General features: G+C 46.7%; 1 protein-coding gene across 1 annotated transcript; it reads right to left on the reverse strand.

Annotated features, from left to right (window-relative positions):
- Positions 1–475: 475 nt before the first annotated feature.
- Positions 476–5,972, reverse strand: LOC140420206 (uncharacterized). Its single transcript, XM_072504236.1, has 2 exons — positions 5,919–5,972; positions 476–5,381 (listed from the first exon to the last, which is right to left on the reverse strand). Exon 2 carries the CDS (start codon positions 5,035–5,037, stop codon positions 4,027–4,029), a length of 1,011 nt encoding a protein of 336 aa, XP_072360337.1. The 5' UTR covers positions 5,038–5,381; positions 5,919–5,972; the 3' UTR covers positions 476–4,026.
- Between the last annotated feature and the right edge of the window lie 8,910 nt (positions 5,973–14,882).

The raw sequence follows: 14,882 nt of genomic DNA on the forward strand, positions 1-14,882 counted from the left end.
ATGGAGACTGATTTAACCCAATCATTGCCGAGCTAACATTTGAACGGACCAATTACAAAACCTGTCATTGAACCATCTGTACCCGCCCAAGCCACGCCAAACTCTCAATTGTCTTCCCCACGCTCCGTCCCCGGTACAGGGAGTCAGCATTCCCATGCCAAGCAGTGAAAACATGGTGGCCTTGACACCCAGGTGTTGTCTAGGATTCCAGGCACTCTTGTTTTCTCTGTCCTCTGGGAGCTGTTTATCTCCCTGTTCCCACACAGCAAGTCGACTTTTCTCAGCTCTGCTCGATTTCTGCTGGAGTTTGGTCCCTTTTACACCTTTCGGATCAATAAAACATTTGGTCAGTGAAGACCCAAACCACAATTTCCCATCCTGTCATCTGTCGACCATCCTTACCCAGAGCGTAATCACAACAGGAATAAAAACAGAAGAAGTGTTCCAATCAAATTCAAAATAAATCCACAGCCAGTCATAGAATTTAATTTAATGTTCACTAATTAACAAGAAAACCCAAAGCACGGAGTCCCCCAGGATTCTTACAGTCCACACCTAGAGGGGGAGGAGAACTCTCTCTCCGACCCCTCACTCAATTTCACTCCGTTGTCTTCCAGTTCTGTTCTAGCCCCGCCTGGGGTAACGTCTACTCGACCTTTTCTCCTGAAGGAACGCCGTGAGTTCTAAGTTGCTGGTACATAAGGACAGATGCTTTAAGCAACAGATCAAACATGGATGTAAAATATTCTCCAGCTCCCTCTTTACCCCCGTCCAACTTGTAGACAGTTCTTACTCAGTATTATTTCTCCCAAGTTCATTGTTGGCCCAATCGAATTTTTAAATAAAACAATACATATAGTTACGGGATGTGGGCTTTGCTGGCTCGACCCAGCATTTATTGACCATCCCTAGTTGCCTTAGAGAAGGTTGTGGTGAGCTGCCTTCTTGAACCACTGCAGTCCATGTGGTATTGGTACATCCACTATGCTATTAGCGACTGAAGGAACAGTGATACATTTACAAATCAGGATGGTGTGTGGAGAGGAACATCCAGGTGGTGGTGTTCCTGTCTGTCTGCTGTCCAAGATGTTGATAGTGGGGTATTTAGCAATGGTAATGCCATTGAATGTCAAGGGGAGGTGGTTAGATTCTCTCATGAGGGAGGTGGTCATTGCCTGGCATTTGTGCGGCTCAAAGATACTTGCAGGACTGCAGAGCTCAGATCTGATCCATTGGTTGTTGGATCGTTTAGCTCTGTCTATTGATTGCTGCTTTTGATGTTTGGCACACAAATAGTCTGGTTTCATTCAAATATCACTCCTGCCTCGCAGTGCCAGCAACCCGGATTCAATTCCAGCCTTGGGTGACTATCTGTGTGGAGTTTGCACATTCTCCCCGTGTTTGCATGAGTTTCCTCCATCGCTCTAGAGTCCTCCCACAGTCCAAAGATATACTTGTTAAGTGGGTTTATGGGGATATGGCGGGGGAATAGACTGAGGTAGCTGCTCTTGGTACGGTTGGTGCAGCCTCAATGGGCCGAATGGTCCCCTTCTGCACTGTAGAATTCCATTCTATGGAATAAACATCCTTGCAGATTCTTACAGCTTTGTGCTGGGCCATTTAAGAGTCAACCACATTGCTGTGGATCTGGAGTCACTTGTAGACCAGACCAGGTAAGGAGGCAGATTTCCTTCCCGAAAGGGAATTTGTAAACCAGATGGGTTTTTTCTACCAACAATGGACAAGATCATTAGACTTTTAGTTCGCGTTTTTAATATATGTATTTTATTCCAAACACAATCAATTATACAAATAAACAACAATCAAATACCATTGGCTTTCAAACGATTTATAATTTTCCCTCTTTTCTTCCCTAAACTACCCCAACATCCCTTTCCCAACTGACCACCCCCCCTTCCCCGGGCAACAAACAGATCCTCAAATACAGACAGAAAGACCCTCCGTCTTACGTAGAACCCTCTTCACCCTCGGAGAACGTACTTCGTCTTCTCCAACTGTAGAAATTCCATCAAATCCCCCAACCATGCCGATACTTTCGGTGGGGTGACTGACCTCCATCCCAGTGAGATTCGCCGCAGGGCAATCAGAGTGGTGAAGACCCCCTTACCCTCCTTCAGCTCTGGCAGATCCGAAACACCAGAAAGCCCCACCAAAGATCACGGCGCCATCGTCACCTCCACAATTCCGGCAGGGTCTCGGAAATCAATGGCCAGAATCCCCCAACTTTGGGCACACCCAAAACATGTGAACATGATTGACAGGCCCACTCCTGTATCTCTCACATCTGTCCTCAACCTCAGGGAAGAACCCATCCATACGAGCCCGAGTCATAACATGCAAAAAACATAATATTTACAAAACTTGTATATACACGTCGAGACAGAACAGATCCCACCATTAGTCCTCCTCCAACCCAAGCTCCTTGACATAGTCATCCGCTTCTTCTGACATCGTAAAATAGTGTCCTTTGCCCTTGTGAAAGTCACCCAGAGTTTGTCCAGGGACAACACCCATTGGCCGAAAGAGCGCCGCCTGGGCCCTGTTAAAACCCACCTTCCATTTGGCCAGGTCGGCCCCAATGTCCTGGTAGATCCGGATCAGATTCCCGTCCTAGTTACAGTCTCACGTCATCTTCACCCACCTCAGAATCCTCTCCTTCTCCTGGAACTTGTGCATCCGGCCGATCACTGCCCACGGTGGCTCACCAGCTCTCGGCCTCCATTGTAATGATTGGGGGGACCGATCCACCTCCGGGGCCTTATCGAAGACCCCCTCCTCAACCAGCTTCGTGAACATTTTCAATACATAGCCCGTGGCACTTGTTCCCTCCACCTCTTTCTCAGGCCTACAATTCACAGATTCTGTCGCCTGGACTGATTCTCCTGGCCGTCCACCTTCGCCCTCAGCACCTTGCAGGCCTCTCCCAGCATCACCATCTCTGCCTCCAGCAACACGATCTAACACTGCGATCCAACACCGTCCTTTCCACCTCTCGGATCATCGCACCTTGTGACTCCAGGCGATCCTCCACCCGCTCCAAAGCCCCACGAAGAGGGGCTACTGCTTCCTCAATCACCCTGGACCAGTCCTTTTGCATTTCTTTCCGATGCTGCCGAAACACCCTCCAACTCCGTCATACTCTCAGTTGCTGCACCACACAGATCCTCCATCTCAAGCCAAGGCTTTACTCGACCTTTGCCGGGTGTTGTAACCTGCTGATATTCCACTTTGGAGGAGAAACCAACTCCCTCCACTTATTCTGCACTTTTTACAAACAAGTCCCCATTAACCGGGCAGAAAGGGCCAGAAACCCAAGCTTCCAAGCAGGAGCCACCTTGTGTGCGGCCGATAAACTCATGGCCTCCACTGGAAGTCATTTCAGAACATTTTTGTCATTTAATCTCACCAATCCCTGACTTTCCCTTTTGTTCTGTCTGACCCTCCCCCTTTCTCACCAGCATCAAACCCATCACATTTCTCCCCCTCTGTTTAGTTCTGAGGTAGAGTTACAAAGAACAAAGAAATGTACAGCACAGGAACAGGCCCTTCGGCCCTCCAAGCCCGTGCCGACCATGCTGCCCGACTAAACTACAATCTTCTACACTTCTTGGGTCCGTATCCCTCTATTCCCATCCTATTCATGTATTTTACACCTCTCGGATCATTGCACCTTGTGGCACATTGGACGTGAAACATTAACTCTGTTTCTCTCTCACAGATGCTGCCAGACCTGCTGCGTTTTTCCAGTTCTTTCTGTATTTATTTTAGATCGACCTGTAATGGGGGGAAAAAAATGTCCTTCATCAGCTTTTGTGGATCACTTCAGTGGAAATGTGCTCTCCCAAGCTCAAAGCGTATCAGCCCACTGGAGGCAAAGTCGTGAGACCGGCCAGTCCAGCAGAAAGAAACTCTCCGACCCTCCCACTTCACCAAGTGTCAGAATGAACATGGTTCAGTCCTGGATGTGATGAACAGCAGCAATAACAGCAGAATCCAACCCCTTCATCACTCGTGAACTTGTTGGTGTCTCAGCAGAAGTGTTGACCGCGTGAATCCCTTCCTACACACGGTGCAGATGAATGGCCTCTCCCCAGTGTGAAGACGCTGGTGTGCCTGCAACGTGGCTAAAAGAGTGAATCCCTTCCCACATTCAGAGCAGGTGAATGGCCTCTCCCCAGTGTGAACTCGCTGGTGTGCTTGCAGATTGGGTAACTGAGTGAATCCCTTCCCACAGTCAGAGCAGGTGAACGGCCTCTCCCCAGTGTGAATTCGCTGGTGTGCCTGCAGGTGGGATAACCGGGTGAATCCTGTCCCACAGTCAGAGCAGGTGAATGGCCTCTCCCCAGTGTGAATTCGCTGGTGTGTCTGTAGGTGGGATAACCGAGTGAATCCCTTCCCACAATCAGAGCAGGTGAACGGCCTCTTCCCAGTGTGAATTCGCTCGTGTCTCCGCAGGTTGCTTATTTGAGTGAATCCCTTTCCACACTGACAGCAGGTGAATGGCCTCTCTCCGGTGTGCAGGATCTGGTGTGTCAGCAGATGGGATGAGTTTTGAAACCTCTTTGTGCAGTGAGAACAGCTGAACAGTCTCTGCCTGGTGTGAATGCACTGATGGTTCATCAGTTTGTGAGACCTTTTGAAGCTGCTCCCACAGTCAGAGCATTTAAAGGGTCTCTCATTGCTGTGAGTGACAGTGTGGCCCAGCAGATTTGATACCTGAGTAAATCCCTTCCCACACTCACTGTGGGTGAATGGTCCCTCCCCAGTGTGAACCTGTTGGTGTGTACGCAGTTCAGATGAAGTACTGAACCCCTCCCCACATGTGGAGCAGGTGAATGGCTTCGCCCCGACATGGACTGGCTGGTGTGTCTTCAGGTGGGATAACTTAGTGAATTCCTTCCCACACTGAGAGCAGGTGAACGGCCTCTCCCCAGTGTGACTGCGTCGATGGGTTTCCAGTACAGATGGGAATCTGAATCCCTTCCCACAGTCCCCACATTTCCATGGTTTCTCCATGGTGCTGGTGTCCTTGTGTCTCTCCAGGTTGGACAATCAGTTGAAGGCTCACACAGAACTCGTGTACGGTCTCTCCCTGCTGTTTATTTTCAGTTTGTGTAACTGGTTAAAGCTCTTTCCAGTCAGTGCTCTGGAACACTCTCACTCAGGTGTGTGTGTCTCGGCGATTTTCCAGTCACACTGATGGTTAAAACGATCTGAAGGAGGCAGAATAGACAAACCTTTTTCCTTCTCGATTCAAAGGCCGATGATATTCAGGTCCCAGTGAATTGAGTGAATCTGTCAAATCGAGACGTGAGGTTTGGTTTGAGATTTCTGTCTGTAATTCTTCCTCTTCTGATATCCTGTGAAAGGAGTTTACAAAAACCATCATTATCAGTACAGGATCGGAATTCAGAATAGACATTTCTAGTTTCTATGGAACATTCTGTCCTCTCTTATTTCCCAAAAGCTGTAAATCTCCGTCCCACACACTCTCCCTCCATTCTCACTCTGCTGTATCTAATATTCACCCTCCCAATTCTCCTGAAGGTGCTGATTGACAGATCCAAGCTCACTGCTTACAATCGTGGACAGAGAGCCCTGGAAATCTTCATGCAGACTGCCAGCCTAACGGAAATATGTAACAGGACTAAAATTGTGTTTAATGTAAAGGATTGTATCAGTTGGTTAAGATACAGGAGGTAGTGATTGATCATGATCTGGAACTTTCTGCCTATGAAGGTTCTCAAGCAGAGATGATCAATAATTTCTAACTGAATTGGATGGACGCTGCAGGGTTACTTTTGTCAATATTAAAGATTATTATTGTCCTCCTGTAACCAAAGACTATCCTCCTCACTATTTACCACCACCAATTTTCGCACAATCCGTGCACTCACCGAGAGACCTGGGCCAACCTTTCCAGAGTCTGCACCCTCCTTGGAGTCACTTCCTTTCCCTTCAGAACGAGAGTCCTTCCGGTCCTACAAATGCTCCCATTGGTCAACACCTCAGCAGAAAGGTCAGGGGGTTGGTTCTCCCTGCACATGCGCAGCTGTCCATCGCCCCCCCCAGGGACATGCGCAGTCCGGGCAACCCGCCCGGTGAATAGAGTGGTTTCTTTACGCGGGGGATTGTGGGTGCTGGGACCGCCATTATTCATCCGGACTCCAGTCTCCAAACCCCTTGTACTGGGATGAAATGGGGGGGGGGGGGGGGGCGCGGGGCGGAGGGACAGGAGAGAAGAGCGGGGGGGAAGAGAGAGAGAGAGAGAGAAGAAGAAGAAGAAGTCCCACTCTGAGACAGTACATATGGGTAGTCAGTGGATTTTAATGTGCCACCCCCTTCGCAAAACAGTTTGTTAAGGTGTGAAGATTTAGACACCTGGGTGAAATATTGGGGAGGGCAATAGATTAGTGTGAAACAGAACTCGAGAGTCAGCGCCTTCAGGGGATGAGATTTTGGAGAAAAGCAGGATAGTGGGATGAATTAGTGTTGCAATGAATGGGAAGGAGAGAATATGTGGGGGAATGAGATGTAGAATTTCTGAGAGAGCAGTATTTTGTGTCACATCCCGATCTTCGTCAACCTTCCTGAAACTTTGTTTTACAATGTTCCTGGAAAATCCTTGGCATTTCTTATTAAGTCAAATGTGCTAACCAATAGGGCGGCACGGTAGCACAGTGGTTAACCCTGCTGCCTATGGCACTGAGGACCTTGGTTCGATCCCAGCCCCGGTTGACTGTTTGTGTGTAGTTTGCATATTCTCCCTGTGTCTGCGTGGGTTTCACCCCCACAATCCAAAGATGTGCCGGTTAGGTGAATTGGCCACATTAAATTGCCCCTTAATTGGAAAAAAATAATTAGGTACTCTAATTTTTTATTTAAATATGCTGTCCAAATGAAAATTAATGCTTTATTGAAGATGGCCACTTGAACTGCTCGACAACTCCCAAATACCAAGTACCTGTTCATGAACAATCTGATTATCTATCTAATTTATACAGACGTATTATACAGACGCAAGAAGTATTACGGGTAAGGCAGATGAACTTAGAGCTTGGATTAGTACTTGGAACTATGATGTTGTTGCCATTACAGAGACATGGTTGAGGGAAGGGCAGGATTGGCAGCTAAATGTTCCAGGATTTAGATGTTTCAGGCGGGATAGAGGGGGATGTAAAAGGGGAGGCGGAGTTGCGCTACTGGTTCGGGAGAATATCACAGCTGTACTGCGGGAGGACACCTCAGAGGGCAGTGAGGCTATATGGGTAGAGATCAGGAATAAGAAAGGGTGCAGTCACAATGTTGGGGGTTTACTACAGGCTTCCCAACAGCCAGCGGGAGATAGAGGAGCAGATAGGTAGACAGATTTTGGAAAAGAGTAAAAACAACAGGGTTGTGGTGATGGGAGACTTCAACTTCCCCAATATTGACTGGGACTCACTTAGTGCCAGGGGCTTAGACGGGGCGGAGTTTGTAAGGAGCATCCAGGAGGGCTTCTTAAAATAATATGTAGACAGTCCAACTAGGGAAGGGGCGGTACTGGACCTGGTATTGGGGAATGAGCCCGGCCAGGTGGTAGATGTTTCAGTAGGGGAGCATTTCGGTAACAGTGACCACAATTCAGTAAGTTTTAAAGTACTGGTGGACAAGGATAAGAGTGGTCCTAGGATGAATGTGCTAAATTGGGGGAAGGCTAATTATAACAATATTAGGCGGGAACTGAAGAACATAGATTGGGGGCGGATGTTTGAGGGCAAATCAACATCTGACATGTGGGAGGCTTTCAAGTGGCAGTTGAAAGGAATTCAGGACCGGCATGTTCCTGTGAGGAAGAAGGATAAATACGGCAATTTTCGGGAACCTTGGATGACGAGAGATATTGTAGGCCTCGTCAAAAAGAAAAAGGAGGCATTTGTCAGGGCTAAAAGGCTGGGAACAGACGAAGCCTGCGTGGAATATAAGGAAAGTAGGAAGGAACTTAAGCAAGGAGTCAGGAGGGCTAGAAGGGGTCACGAAAAGTCATTGGCAAATAGGGTTAAGGAAAATCCCAAGGCTTTTTACACGTACATAAAAAGCAAGAGGGTAGCCAGGGAAAGTGTTGGCCCACTGAAGGATAGGCAAGGGAATCTATGTGTGGAACCAGAGGAAATGGGCGAGGTACTAAATTAATACTTTGCATCAGTATTCACCAAAGAGAAGAAATTGGTAGATGTTGAGTCTGGAGAAGGGTGTGTAGATAACCTGGGTCACATTGAGATCCAAAAAGACGAGGTGTTGGGTGTCTTAAAAAAATATTAAGGTAAATAAGTCCCCAGGGCCTGATGGGATCTACCCCAGAATACTGAAGGAGGCTGGAGAGGAAATTGCTGAGGCCTTGACAGAAATCTTTGGATCCTCGCTGTCTTCAGGGGATGTCCCGGAGGACTGGAGAATAGCCAATGTTGTTCCTCTGTTTAAGAAGGGTAGCAAGGATAATCCCGGGAACTACAGGCCGGTGAGCCTTACTTCAGTGGTAGGGAAATTACTGGAGAGAATTCTTCGAGACAGGATCTACTCCCATTTGGAAGCAAATGGACGTATTAGTGAGAGGCAGCACGGTTTTGTGAAGGGAAGGTCGTGTCTCACTAACTTGATAGAGTTTTTCGAGGAGGTCACTAAGGTGATTGATGCAGGTAGGGCAGTGGATGTTGTCTATATGGACTTCAGTAAGGCCTTTGACAAGGTCCCTCATGGTAGACTAGTACAAAAGGTGAAGTCACACGGGATCAGGGGTGAGCTGGCAAGGTGGATACAGAACTGGCTAGGCCATAGAAGGCAGAGAGTAGCAATGGAAGGATGCTTTTCTAATTGGAGGGCTGTGACCAGTGGTGTTCCACAGGGATCAGTGCTGGGACCTTTGCTCTTTGTAGTATATATAAATGATTTGGAGGAAAATGTAACTGGTCTGATTAGTAAGTTTGCAGACGACACAAAGGTTGGTGGAATTGCGGATAGCGATGAGGACTGTCGGAGGATACAGCAGGATTTAGATTGTTTGGAGACTTGGGCGGAGAGATGGCAGATGGAGTTTAATCCGGACAAATGTGAGGCAATGCATTTTGGAAGGTCTAATGCAGGTAGGGAATATACAGTGAATGGTAGAACCCTCAAGTGTATTGAAAGTCAAAGAGATCTAGGAGTACAGTTCCACAGGTCATTGAAAGGGGCAACACAGGTGGAGAAGGTAGTCAAGAAGGCATACGGCATGCTTGCCTTCATTGGCCGGGGCATTGAGTATAAGAATTGGCAAGTCATGTTGCAGCTGTATAGAACCTTAGTTAGGCCACACTTGGAGTATAGTGTTCAATTCTGGTTGCCACACTACCAGAAGGATGTGGAGGCTTTAGAGAGGGTGCAGAAGAGATTTACCAGAATGTTGCCTGGTATGGAGGGCATTAGCTATGAGGAGCGGTTGAATAAACTCGGTTTGTTCTCACTGGAACGAAGGAGGTTGAGGGGAGACCTGATAGAGGTATACAAAATTATGAGCGGCATAGACAGAGTGGATAGTCAGAGGCTTTTCCCCAGGGTAGAGGGGTCAATTACTAGGTTTAAGGTGAGAGGGGCAAGGTTTAGAGTAGATGTACGAGGCAAGTTTTTTTACGCAGTGGGTAGTGGGTGCCTGGAACTCGCTACCGGAGGAGGTGGTGGAAGCAGGGACGATAGTGACATTTAAGGGGCATCTTGACAAATACATGAATAGGATGGGAATAGAGGGATACGGACCCAGGAAGTGTAGAAGATTGTAGTTTAGTCGGGCAGCATGGTCGGCACGGGCGTGGAGGGCCGAAGGGCCTGTTCCTGTGCTGTACATTTCTTTGTTCTTTGTTTGTTCTAGACCAGCCCACCCATTCTCAGTGAATCATCTATTCTCAATGTTCACAATGAATAGGCTTGGTCACTTTTCTCTTTTCAAAATACAGGGTCGAGGGGCTAATTGAGGTCATTAAAATTATCAAAGGTTTTGATAAACAGAGGGTGTTTCCCACTTGTAGGGATAAGAGCAAAACTGAATTCAGGAGAAACCTCTATCCAGAGAGTAGTGAGAATGTGGAACTCACTACCACAGTGAGTGGTGGAGGTGAATAACATCGATACATTGAAGAGGAAGCTGGATGAACACATGAGGGAGAAATAAACAGACGGATACACTGATAGAGTCAGATGAGAAAGCATGGGAGGAGGATGAAGTGAAGTAGAAATACTAGCAGAGATTGGTTGGGCTGAATGGCCTGTTTCTGTGCTTTATATTCAATGTAATTTAGCCTTTAACTCTGACATAGTCCATTCCGGGTTAAAGAGAGAAGTTTCGCTCACAGAAGATTTCAGATCATTGTTTCCACTATTGTCCAGTCAATGCCTTTGTCAGTTTGGTGTCTGAGTGAGCTGCTGAGGAAATAAATTCAACTACAAACACCAAATGGGATTTCTTCTGATATATCTTTGAAGAGCAGATCTTTTTTCAAGTGGACTGAATTGGTTATGTTTTCTCGGTCACAGTCCTTTCGGCAACAATTATTATTTATCGGTCAGTCTTATTTAAATTATGGAATCTGTTTTATACAGTAAAAAGTTTCACAACACCAGGTTAAAGTCCAACAGGTTTATTTGAAATCAAAGGTTTTCGGAGCACTGCTCCTTCATCAGGTGAAGTGAGACAAGTTGGACTTTATCCTGGTGTTGTGAGACTTCTTACTACACCCACCCCAGTCCAATGCCGGCATCTTCACATCATGTTTTATACAGGACAATGCATCTGCTTGTTCAGTACCCCATCCACCACCCGAAACAGTGACTCTCCAGAGCACAATGGTGGCAGTGAGTGTACCATCTACAAGATATTTCACGGTAGCACAGTGATAGGGCAGGATGTTAGCACAGTGACAGGGCAACTCGGTAGCACAGTGGGAGGAGCAGCACGGTAGCACAGTGGTTAGCACAGTTGTTTCACAGCTCCAGGGTCCCAGGTTCGATTCCCGGCTTGGGTCATTGTTTGTGCGGAGTCTGCACGTTCTCCCCGTGTCTGCGTGGGTTACCTCTGGGTGCTCTGGTTTCCTCCCACAGTCCAAAAATGTGCAGGTTAGGTAGATTGGCCAAAGTAAATTGTCCTTAGTGTTCAAAAACGTTAGGTGGGGTTACGGGGATAGGGTGGAGGCGTGGGCTTAAGTGGGGTGTTCTTTCCAAGGACCGGTGCAGACTCGCTGGGCTGAATGGGCTCCTTCTGCACTGTAAATTCTATGATCTATGAGCTCACCAGGGCTCAAAGAACAAACAAAGAACAAAGAAAAGTACAGCACAGGAACAGGCCGTTCGGCCCTCCAAGCCCATGCCGACCAAGCTGCCCGACTAAACTACAATCTGCTACACTTCCTGGGTCTGTATCTCTCTATTCCCATCCTATTCATGTATTTGTAAAGATGCCCCTTAAATGTCACTATCATCCCTGCTTCCACCACCTCCTCTGGCAGCGAGTTCCAGGCACCCACTACCCTCTGTGTAAAAAACGCCTTGTACATCTACACTAAACCTTGCCCCTCGCACCTTAAACCCAAGCCCCCTAGTAATTGACCCCTCTACCCTGGGGAAAAGCCTCTGACTATCTACTCTGTCTATGCCCCTCATAATTTTGTAGACCTCTATCAGGTCACCCCTCAACCTCCGTCGTTCCAGTGAGAACAAACCGAGTTTATTCAACCGCTCCTCATAGCTAATGCCCTCCATACCATGCAGCATCCTGGTAAATCTCTTCTGCACCCTCTCTAAAGCCTCCACATCCTTCTGGTAGTGTGGCGACCAGAATTGAACACTATACTCCAAGTGTGGCCTAACTAAGGTTCTATACAGCTGCAACATGACTTGCCAGTTCTTATACTCAATGCCCCGACCAATGAAGGCAAGCATGCCGTATGCCTTCTTGACTACCTTCTCCACCTGTGTTGCACCTTTCAGTGACCTGTGGCTCCTTCGACATCACCTTCTAAACCCATAGCCTTGACTGTCATGAAGGACAAGGGCAGCAAACACATGGGAACAGCACCACCTGAAATTCCCTCAGGGCGATTTGGAATTATCTGCTTCAGGGGTCTGTGAATATAAAAGTCCTTCAGATCAATATCTGTGTGCACAAACCTCTTTAGCTCAGAGTCTGTCCAGACCCTGGTCCCTTTCAGCTCAGTATCAGCTTGCTCAGCCTATTCTGCTGCATTCTGGGCAAGTTTTTCCTGATCTTTGGCTATTTCCTGATCTTTAGCCCCTATGCTCTGATCCTCGCTATTTGTACATTTATAAGTGTGGTGCTGTTTCAACATTAAGATCCCCACCCTAAACTTGAGCATGTTTTCTATGTTAAAACACTGCATCTCAAACAAAGTTTTGAACACATCAAATGCTAAAATGTTTTTTTAATAAGTATTTAATTGGCTGAAGAGGTGGGAATCTTGTGTGAATCAAGTTCTTCACTCACAATGTACAGCACCCGAACCAGGCTATTCAGTCCCTGTCATTTATACTGTACACGAGACTCCTCCCACTTTACTTCATCAAGCTCCAGCTTTCTCCCTCATGTGTTTACCCAGCTCCCCCTGACATACATCTGTACTGTTCATCTCAACCACTCTGTGTTGCAGCGAACGCCACATTCTCACCACTCTTCTCCTTCATCTGTTCATCCAGTCTCCTCTGATATACATCAATATTATCCACGTCATCCACTACCCGTGGTAGTGAGTTCCACAATTGCACTTCGCTGGGTAAGAGGATTATTTTTGTAACCTTTGTCTTTTCCCTTTTAGTTACTGCCCAGTTTCTCAGCTCTATTTGCTGTTCCTGGAGTGGGGACAGGGAAAGGATGAGACTGAGACTTCACATCACTTTCCCGAACACCATGGCTCAGTCAGTCTCACACTCTCACCTCTGAGGCTGAAGGTCGTGGGTTCAAGTCCCCGCTCCGGAGACTCGACTCCCCCATAATCCAGGACTGACTCTCTTTCAGTCTTCAGCTGCCAGGTTCCTAACTCTGGAATTCCCTCCCTTGACCCCTCCACTTCTCTCTCCTCCTTCAACACTCGGCTTAAAACCTACTTTTTCATTTCGTTGACTTCAAGGACTTGAAACATTCACGGGAGATAATTTATTTGAAATTCATCCAGAATATTAAATTCCCAACCCAGTTACAGGGATTATTAACAACAACTGAAAATACCTCAACTGTCAGAATGAACATGGTTCAGTCCTGGATGTGAACAACAGCAGCAATAGCAGCAGGATCCAACCCCTACATTCAAACAGAAACTCACTGGTGTGTCAGGGAGTGAGTGACTCCCTTCCCACTGTTATGGGCCAGGGCTTCCGAAACTCCAAAGTGCATTATGGAGTTCACCTGATCTACAACCTTTATGTTGACTTTGGCTAGGATGAGCACAAAAGCTTTCGCCTCAGGTGTGATTCAACAGACTCCCTAGACACCTTAATCAAAACAAGGTTTATTCTAAGAATACAGTTAACACACACACACGCATACATATATATATATATACACACAGCAATAATGATCAAACATAAAGACACCACACAGCTACAGTGATCTATGTATAACACTTAATGAATTCCACCTTTAACTGTTCCAATTCAATAACAAAATCCAATAAACCAAAGAGCCCTACTCAAGGGCGTGGCACAGCACACTGCATTCTCACTTGAATGGGACTGGTCTTTTTCCTGAAATTTTGAGCCAGTTTCAACTAGCAGATTTAAACTCCTTCTGGAAATTATACTATATATTTTAAGTTACCAAAGCAGGTACCAACAACCAATGTTTTTTTTTACTGGAACAGATATTTAAAATGAAAATAGAGAGAGATAGGCAAAAACACACTTATTTCCTCCTCTGCACTCCAAAATGAAACTGAGACCAAACACCTGGCAGCGACAGCCCAGCTCCATACACAAAATGACATCACTGAAGCCATGTGATAAGACAAAAACCTTTCTTCAAGGGACACTCGCATGGCACCACGCACACAACATTTAAACAGCCTCTCCCTGGAATGAACTCACCAGGGCATCAACAGATTGGAAAACTGGGTGAATCTCTTCACACACAGGGAACCCTTAAATGCACCTATGATAAAAGCTAATTACTGCAGATGCTCAATCAGAAACAAAACAGAAAATGCTGGACACCCTCGCCGGTCTGCCAGCATCGGTGGAGAGAGAATGGAGCTACCGTGCCGAACCTGGATGTCTCTTTGTCAAAGCTGGAGGGAACTGGAAATAAGATGAGATTTCTCCTGTTGTGAGGGGTGGTGGCGTGGAGCAGTGGGGCTGGTTAGAGGGCCAGTGACAGGTGGGGATTGACAAAGACGTAGTGGACAAAAAGACAAAGGTGGTGATAATGACTAAGAAAGGTCCAACGCCAGCACCTCCACATCAAGAAGGGTGTTGACAGTGGCACATTAAGAGATCAGAATGTGCCTTTGTTCTTCCATTAGCACATTCTGATCTCTTAATGTGTCAATATCAGCACCCTTCATAGTAACTTATATGAACAACGTCTGATGCATTTACTTATAAGAAACAATAATGAAATTTGAGACAGATGATTCACACATGATTGTAAGTAATAGCTTCATAGAATGTGAAGGCGACTAAAAGAGGTGTCTTTAATGTGGATGGTGAAAGTCAGTCTTAGTTTATATAAAATTGGTCTCTTCCTTCATACATCGGAATAAAGCTTTAAAACCTGATTCTGAGTATCTCCTGGTGGGGGGCTGGGTTGTCCCACAACGGTCGCCATCATCATTCTCAGACTCAGAAGTTTA

This window comes from Scyliorhinus torazame, chromosome 5 (genome assembly GCF_047496885.1).
Source record: "Scyliorhinus torazame isolate Kashiwa2021f chromosome 5, sScyTor2.1, whole genome shotgun sequence".
Taxonomy (NCBI): domain Eukaryota; kingdom Metazoa; phylum Chordata; class Chondrichthyes; order Carcharhiniformes; family Scyliorhinidae; genus Scyliorhinus; species Scyliorhinus torazame.

Bases quoted from the DNA above. Each gene is read 5' to 3' on its own strand.
- LOC140420206 (XM_072504236.1), bottom strand. From the start codon at position 5,037: ATGGAGAAACCATGGAAATGTGGGGACTGTGGGAAGGGATTCAGATTC.